The sequence below is a fragment of the Halichoerus grypus genome, chromosome 15 (genome assembly GCF_964656455.1).
Source record: "Halichoerus grypus chromosome 15, mHalGry1.hap1.1, whole genome shotgun sequence".
Classification (NCBI taxonomy): domain Eukaryota; kingdom Metazoa; phylum Chordata; class Mammalia; order Carnivora; family Phocidae; genus Halichoerus; species Halichoerus grypus.
The window spans coordinates 10,890,979-10,900,329 of record NC_135726.1 but is presented as its reverse complement, the minus strand read 5'-3'; the positions used below and the strand labels follow the sequence as shown (position 1 = coordinate 10,900,329).

At 35.1% G+C, this 9,351-nt stretch overlaps 1 protein-coding gene across 3 annotated transcripts in view; it reads left to right on the top strand.

Annotated features, from left to right (window-relative positions):
• The window catches only part of CNTNAP4 (contactin associated protein family member 4), a 369,439-nt gene that overhangs the window by 153,669 nt on the left and 206,419 nt on the right, over window positions 1–9,351 (top strand). For all 3 annotated transcript variants that reach the window (XM_078063784.1, XM_036074809.2, XM_036074807.2), the window contains exons 5-8: window positions 3,346–3,549; window positions 4,101–4,285; window positions 5,081–5,224; window positions 8,881–9,142. In XM_078063784.1, the coding sequence (XP_077919910.1) occupies window positions 3,346–3,549; window positions 4,101–4,285; window positions 5,081–5,224; window positions 8,881–9,142 (795 nt within the window). The remainder of the gene's footprint in view (window positions 1–3,345; window positions 3,550–4,100; window positions 4,286–5,080; window positions 5,225–8,880; window positions 9,143–9,351) is intronic.

Sequence of the window (9,351 nt, the reverse complement as noted above, 5' to 3'; positions counted from 1 at the left end):
TCATGGAACACTACATCAAAAACTAATGATGTAATGTATGGTGATTAACATAACGTAATAAAAAAATGTTGAAAAAGTAGAATTTTCAAAAGCAAAAAAACATGACTTAAATTCAAATACAGAATAAACATATATGAAAGATGTATTTTATTAATTAAAAAAAGGAGTCAAAAGGATGGTAAAGCTAGTTGGAAGAAGATTCAAGAGACTGAGTGTAGATAGGAATCCAAGAAAGAATGTTGGATTACTTTTACTAAGTTGGGTACATAAATAGTTAATGTCCAACAGGGCAATAAAACCATAACTGTAGAGCCATTTGTATTTCTACTGGGAAAAGAAATCTACAAATTAACATGTAACTTAACAAAGTCTATCCTAATCTGTAATAAGTAGTAAAATCAGACATTTATTAATTCACCTAGAATTAAATAATCTTTAGGTGAGTCTGTGAAGAAATGGTCCTGTATGACATTGAAAGAATGTGAAGTTATTCCTCTGGATTATATCTAGTTTTTCCAATTTTTCTTAACAGTGGGTAAGACAATTTTCAAGAGAAACTACAAACCTCTCCTCCCACCAGCATCCTTGGAGAGCTAGATTCTGATAATGAATTCAAATTCCTTTTCTCTGTTTCCCTCTCTCTCTGTGTCTGTCTCTCTCAAGACTTCTTTTATATAATTTCAGATTTTTATATCATTAACAGTATGTGCCACAACACAGTGTTTTGTGATTATTGTTGAAAATTGTATGCTTTTTATATATCAGATCTGTTGTGTAGATAGCTTTTTATAACAGTGACTTATATTAGACTCATTATAAGTGAGTCTTTTATTTAAAGTAATACTGTTAGGAATCATCCTGAATTTTTTTTAATGAAAATTCTTGTACATAAGTTGTACATATATAAGTTAAAGTTTTCCTATGCTGACATTGTACTCACATTCTGATTTATATAGCTTTTTTCTCTGAAGCTATTGTTCACACACATGTGAAATCTGTTTATTCTTCTCCTAATTAAACTGCTTTCTCACTTTCAGACCCATTTTCAAGGCAAGCACTGCTCACTCTTCCTCCTCTTCTGAGAGTTGAATTACTGACTGTCACCATATTTCTCAGCAACCCTCAGAACTTCCTTTCCTGACAGTGAAGGAGAGAAAGTGTTGGGAGAATGCCGAGGTTTTGGAGAATTAAATGTCCTCAGAGTAATTCTAAAAGTTTATGGGGACACATATAGGACTTGAAGACCGTGGGGAGTAGGAAGGTCAGTGGTGAGGTTTCCCCAACTACCTTAACTAAAGAGACCCAGTCTTCTGTTAGGCTTGATCAGTCCGTCATGGTTGTTCACTGGTTAAGCCATGTCCATCTTCATGGAATGTCAGCTCTATGAGGGCAGGAGCCATGCTGGTGTTGATCACTCTCTTAATGTCAGCATCCATCCCAGGGTCTCACAAACAATGCGCTAAATACATACTTATTGAACGAATGTCTCACATTACTGAAGTATTATCTATGGAGTAAGGAGATAATGGGTAAGAGTGAAAGAAAGTGGCAAGTGGCTTCAGTTTAAGAGAGGGGGCAGTACACCATTGCTTCAAGCATCAATCGTTCACTATCCTGTTTTTACTGATGGAAATATTGTAGGCACAAAAGCTTTGGGTGCCATGAAGGGTGAATATGACCATTATAATATGATATAATAGCGAAGAAGAGAAAAAAAGAAATAGTAGGCTGAAGTCACACAGGTTGAACCTTTACTGGAAAAAAAATTCTCTTGGTAGCTAATCCCCAAAATAGACTTTATCTAAAATAAAATCATTATTATGATGGTTGCCTTTAAGCAATACATTAACTCAGAGATAACTGCATGGCTCCAAATGTGTCAGCATTTAAAGTCTGTCTTATTGGAATTTTTCTTAATTTATTGTAATCTAATAATCATAGAACACATTATTTGTATATGACACAGAGTTATGTTTTTACCGTGCACATTCATTCAGCTATATAACAAGGAATAATTGTTCAGTTAACATTATTCTTTCTACAGAATGCAATGTTTATTCATGTGCATTTGGTGAATGAATTCTTTATAAGCACATTAACAAGATGTGGAAAAATCAAACCTCTGAATTTTCAAAAGATAACTGCATAAAATAGTTGAAAAAAATTTCAGGGGGTGGTGAGTTATAAATGGTTCACATTAAATATGATGGATAATCTGAATGAAATGTATATTTGGGCATACAAGTAGCTGTAATAATTTTGTCAAATGAAACAAAATGAGTAAACTTTAATGTCATTTCATTGACTGGGAAGAGTTAGCTAACCAGTTGAAAAATAGCTTCATTGGGTTTCCCTAACCTTGTCATTTATTACATAAATGTACACTCAAGGGTAATTGCCTTAAAAAAAATCTTTGACTTGCGAAATGTAGAAAACACTGCTAGGCTTTCTGAGGATTATCAGTTCTATTTTGTGTCTGTTGTTCAGGGTGCAACTGATTTTGACAGATGAGCTGTTACGTTACTGCTATAACATAACATCTTTTTTTCAGATGAACTGAATAAAAGTGATCTTGACAATGAGTAGATAAGACACTGTCAGAAAGCTGAAAAAACATGTCAATGTCACAGTTTTGACACAAATGCAGCAGAACAGCCCTTATAATATCATTGAGTGAATGACTTTCCAAAGATGTCCTCTAGAAGACAGAATACAGCATTACTCTTAAGTACTATTAGCCACAAAAATCATAAAACACAAAGTTCAGCTTAATATATACTTGAGGTGGCATTTGATGAGTCTGATGTATGTGTGTGTATTTGTATGTAGATCTCTTATCTACAGCACGTATGAGAGAATTTTGAGACATCAAAACTATTTTTTCAGGAGCCAAAAAGCATTTAACTTCAACACTTCGGGAACATCATTAAAAATACTGATTGTGAAATAAGCAAAGTGATTTTATGGGTATTGATCATAATCTTTTTCCTGATTTTCTTTTGTTTATTGAATGAAAAGAATAGCTTTCAATAATATGAGAAAATTAGGAATACAATTTAAGATGTATTTCTAGATCACGATTTTGTAAATAGGTTAGTAAAGACGAAAATGGAATCAATCCCAGGCATCAAGAGAGAATTAGACATTGGAACTTTTATTTTCCTTTATGACTGGCTTGGAACTGAACTGTGCATGTGTGTGTTTATGCACAATGCACAATGCTTTATATATATCATATGTATATGATATATATATATATACATACATACACACACACACATTTAAAATGCTTTAATAAAAAGCATATGTATCCTTTAGAATGACTTTCAATGTCTTTGTCTCTAGGATCAGAGGTGGTTGATCTTGATGGAAAAAGTTCCCTTCTCTACAGATTTGATCAAAACTCCCTGAGCCCAGTAAAGGATATTATTTCTTTGAAATTTAAAACTATGCAGAGTGATGGAATTCTGCTCCACCGGGAAGGGCAAAATGGAGATCACATCACACTGGAATTAAGAAGAGGAAGACTCTTTTTACTTATTAATTCAGGTAAAATTATTTGGTGAAGTACTTGAAAATCTGGCCATTTGGATATCACTTCAGTAACTTAATATTTTTATAGCTTCTCTTTTAATAGTTAAGGTGCCTTATTTCCATATTCAAGGGCTTATATGTACACCAATATTGCACTTTCATGTACAAATGGTTCATATTTTGCAAATTGTACAAGACCCTCATTTGATATTTTTTACAAAGTGCCAGGAGAACTACATAGCTGTTTTCAAACATCATGAAGAAAGTCATTGAAAATATTGAGGTAGTAAAAATAATGAGGTTGTAGCAAAGATAAAATTTACATTGCAAATGAGCATGTGATGGGAACTACTAATAAAAAGAATTAACAGTGGAAGAAATTACAACAAGGTTGAGAGAATATTATATTCAAACTTCAGATAGATCCATACTAGTGTTTTGGATGGAATGCAAGGAAGGAGATTGCAATTATTATGAGTTATGAGAGATGCTGGTCCACAAGGGGGAACTTTTTTTTTTTTTTTAGACTGGGAATAATGGTGCCGTTATTTTTTTTCTCTTCTCAGGTGAAGCCAAACTGCCCTCCACTCACACGCTCATCAATCTCACCCTGGGCAGCCTGCTGGACGATCAGCACTGGCACTCCGTGCTCATCCAGCGCGTGGGCAAACAAGTCAACTTTACAGTGGATGAGCAAAGGCACCGTTTCCACGCCCAGGGAGAATTCAGTTACCTGGACCTTGATTATGAGGTGTGACAGTTATGTTTCAATTAATACGGATTTTTATGATGTGTATGTTGCGTAGCCATGCAAAAGAAAATATATTGTAGGGAGCACCCCTCGCCTCTGTCAGAGTAATTCCGAGTCCCGGCGAAGTGTTTCCCAAGGTGACCTAACTCACAATAGCAGATTTGGGCAGATACTACTGATGCTTCATCTTTCTGACAATATGTTAACCTACTCTTACAGAGAGAGATTTTCTTTATTACCTGAAATGTATAGTCACAGATTATCACATGTAGGAAATGTCCAGGAGATTGTATTACCAGAAGTGGATATAGAATGTGTTGCGTGGTTCTTTTTTTGTGCTGTAGGGCATCCTTGAGCAGTGTAGATTTATGGAGAGGTTGTAGTAATGAATAGATTATCAATTGATTCAAATGCACAAATAACCAATATGTGCCGGAAATGTAGATAAAACATAATGCCATTATAACCAGTTATGTTATTAAACAGAGGTTTACCATGGATATAAAGCTGCATTTTTATTCATCAACCAATAAACATCAAATCCAGATGTGATTAGTAACTTGTAAGAATAATCAAGCTCTCGTGTAAATGAAAACTGAATGCATGTAAATTTGTTTTCAAATCTGCATTTTAATTTTTAAAAATATCCATATGAAATTAGCAACATGGCAGTGTAGAGTGATGAAAAATTGATTTATCTGTGATGATTAAAGCTATAGCTGCTAATTATAATTATTTAAGCAGATTATCAGAAAATCACTAAACAATATTATTGATGCCATTTTTCTTTCTAAGATCAGCTTTGGAGGGATTCCAGCACCTGGAAAATCAGTGTCATTCCCCCGTAAGAATTTTCATGGGTGTCTAGAAAACCTTTATTATAATGGAGTAGATGTTATTGATCTGGCCAAGCGACAAAAACCAGAGATCATCACTATGGTAAGAGAATCTTCATGTAAATGAATGCGTGAAACTATGTTACTTTTCCACGCAAAAAAACCTTTTCCATTTTGGATTCCCACATGATACGATGTTTTAGAAATTACTCTTTTAAAAATTTTCTCTGCTAGGCAATATGCATGGAAAGGATTAATCCTATCTAAAGGAATTATAATGCACAGGGCATGATTATTTTATTTTTATATAAAGTAAAGCATTTTTTTTTTTACAGTTGATAATTTAATTCTGTGATGTTATTACTCCAGGGGGCTAATTTCTTTGCTGTGTAACTTCCTTAATAAGAGACTCCCTGACAAACTCCCTAAATAAGCATGCCAAGTTCCTGGAATCAGATAACATCCATGTATATTAGAGAGACATTTGAAAAACTGTATTTTGCCATGGTCATTCATAACAAATAAGAGAAACGAATAGGCTGTTACACCACTGCATCTGCCAGTCTGTCCCAATAGCAGTGTTGGTCAGGCTGCATTATATTCTAGTTCTGTGGAAATGCAACAGATTTTAAATATGACTGTACTGGTCAGGGTTCAGTCAGGGAAGCAGCACCACTCTGAGTCTTATGACCAAGGGATCTATTTTAGGACTTGGATCTTAACAGAGGACCTGGAATGTGGAGGCCAGCTGTCAGGAAGAAGAGATAGAGCATAGTGGAGGAGAGCCAGGACAAACTGGAACAAACCAGCTCCTCTGTGATCATCCTTCAAAACGCTTTGGAAGAAAATGGCTGGCATTTCACTTTTGACTCAAATATCACAGAAGCTCCGTTTTGGGCTCACTTTTCACCAGAACCAGCCATGGAAGGGGGTTCTGGGAAACATGGTTTCCAGTTTAACCAGCTTCATGATAGAAAAGCAGACACACAGATCCATTTCAATACATTTCTTTAATTGTTCAAAATTCAGGATATATCCATTTAAGCTCGTGCTATGTCAGCCAATTCCAAAGCGTATCATGGGAAGATTTGTTGTTTACAAAAGATTTTATTCCTGATTCTCTGTGTGAATTGGTAGTATTTGTAGGAGTATACCATCCAGAAAGATTTTTAGTTATTTTTTTTTATAAAAGGGAAGATGATTTAAAAGGAAAAAAACAAAAACAAAAAACTGTAGATAGATGTGTTTCATGGGCAAACGAGTTTCCAGAAACCGCTCATGCAGCTAACACCCACTTTTCAATGGCAAGAGGATTTGCTGCTTGCAAGGTAACGGGCAGCCGTCCAAATGGAGCATCAGACCAAACTGCAGCTGGTGAAATGTTTCCAGTTTTACGAGGTTTGTTAGTTTCTAATTGCCTTTACATTTTGGGTCAGTGTAGTTTATTTTCCCGCTTTTGTTATTTCATTCACTGGGACAAGATATTTGTCCACAATGAAAGCTAATTCACTTTTAACAGAATCACAGTATAACCAAATATTTTTGTTTAACCAAGACCAAATGGTTTAATTCCAAAATGTATCCTCCTAAATAAAGTCAATTTCACTGACTTTTCAAATCTGTATTTGGAAAACATGTTAAAGATTACTTTCAGGAAAAATAAGTATGTTTTATATTAATTTCTGAAGACTGTTAAGGAATGTGCTTAATTATTTCTAAATAATTTAGACCTTAAAGTTTTTTGAAATCCTTAAATATCTATTTTACTCTAGTAGGAGAATAATTTATATATCTATAGTATTTTAATGAAAATTTATGCAATTCTAAGGTATCTTGAAGATCTTATAATAGATTTTATAATAAATAAATTTTACAATAAACCATTAGATGAGAAATAATACATGTTAATCTGATGATACAAGCATAATGATAAGAAATGATAAGAAAAAGCCAAAAATGTTTTAAAATAAATGTTTTAAAAATAAAGGAAGGTTGGGGCACCTGGCTGGCTCATTCAGTAGATCATGCGACTCTTGATCTTAAGGTTTTGAGTTCAAGCCCCACATTGGGTGTAGAGATTACTTAAAAATAAAATCTTTTAAAAAAATAAAGGAATGTGAGTAGTACATTATACATTGTAGTGTCCAACGTAAAACATAAAAGGAAAAACGTGGGCGCCTGGGTGGCTCAGTCAGTTAAGCATCTGACTCTTGGTTTCGCCTCAGGTCATGATCTCAGGGTCCTGGGATCGAGCCCCGCATCGGGCTCCCTGCTCAGCAGGGAGTCTGCTTCTCTCCCTCTCCCTCTGCTGCTCCCCCGGCTTGTGCTCACTTTCTCTCTCTCTCTCCACAATAAATAAATATTAAAAAAAAAAAAAAAGGAAAAATGTGCTAAGGATATGAACAGACCATTCTGAGGAAAGCTAGTCCAAAAGAGCCACGAACTCATGAAAAATGCTCAGATTCACTGTTGGTCAGGTAAATGCAAGATAAATAAAAATGATATATCACGTTGGCATTTTGTCATTGAACTTGTGCAGATTTAAAAGATCCTATAATACCTATTCCTGCCAAGGATGTGGGGACAAGGATATCCTTATATATTACCAGTAGAAATGTGGAGTATTTTAACTTCTTTTTGGAAAAGAAGCTGGAAATATTTATTAAAACATATAGGTATATATAGTTTTGCACTTAGAACCCTCTTCTGTAGAACTGAAAATACACGTAGGAGCATGCAGAGTTATTTATTATAGCATTTCTGGGAGAGGTAAAACCTGGAAACAAGCACATTAACAGGAAAACAATTGAGTAAAAGTTGGACTATTCGCATAATAGAGTATTATGCAATCAACAAAAAGAAGGAATTAGGCTTATGCCAGGCTCAAAACGATTTCCGTAAGGTATTTTTTAGTTCTAAAACATAGCTCCTATTTTTGTAAAATAAATAATGCCTAGGGCGCCTGGGTGGCTCAGTTGGTTAAGCGACTGCCTTCGGCTCAGGTCATGATCCTGGAGTCCCGGGATCGAGTCCCACATCGGGCTCCCTGCTCAGCAGGGAGTCTGCTTCTCCCTCTGACCCTCCTCCCTCTCATGCTCTCTGTCTCTCATTCTCTCTCTCGCAAATAAATAAAAAATCTTAAAAAACAAAAACAAAAACAAAAACTAAAATAAATAATGCCTAGTGTGTAGGTATATTGTCAACATATATCTAAGTATGTGCTTATGTAGATATAACTGAACATAAAACTGAAACTATATATATATATATTATATATATAAATAAGAGTTCCAATGGGAAAAGAGAAAAATATGAAAATAATACAGAAGGAAAAACAGTAGCTCATTAATATTGGGTATGTTATGGGGTGAATTAGAACCAAAGGCATCAAAGGATGCAGGAGAAAAGGATTTCACCCAGAGCCCAGGGAGTGGAAAGCCAAGAAAAGACAAAAACAAAGAATTGGCTTAAATAAATTTTTATTGACTTCAATGGCATTGAGTTAGATGCCCTTTATAGAAGTTGAGAGCTGGGGGAAAACAGATTTCACCAAGAACCTAGGGAAAGATTTTACTATCACAAGATTTGAAGAACCTTTAAGATATATGGCAAGGATTTGATTTTTCATGTTGATCGCAGTTTGTTGTTGTTTTAAACCAAGGATAATAGATCGAAAAACGGCCTTTGTGAATATTTCCATTTCTATTACTAAAATGATGTGAGCCATTCTTAAAGCTTTTTCTTTTGCTTTCTTCTCAGGGAAATGTGTCGTTTTCCTGCTCACAATCACAGTCTGTGCCTGTGACTTTTCTCAGCCCTAGGAGTTACTTAGCCCTGCCAGGCTTTTCCGGGGAGAACGAGCTTTTGGCCACGTTTCAGTTTCGAACCTGGAACAAGGCAGGACTTCTGCTATTCAGCGAACTTCAGCTGGTTTCAGGGGGTCTCCTCCTCTTTCTTAATGATGGAAAACTTAAGCTGAATCTCTTCCAGCCAGGAAAATTACCCAGTGACATCACAGCAGGTAATAAGTGTGTTCCTGCAGGCAAAGCATATGGGTTTGAAAGATTTCATTACCTCTCAGTCCCTTTTCCGTAAAATTTTATGCATAACCAAAAAATTAGTATTTGTTTAATAAATGAATACTTGAGTTAATAAGATTATCAGTGTTCTGCCTTACAGGACCTTGATTCCAATTTCCTTTTAAATATGGCTTCGACACTAGCAGTTCTT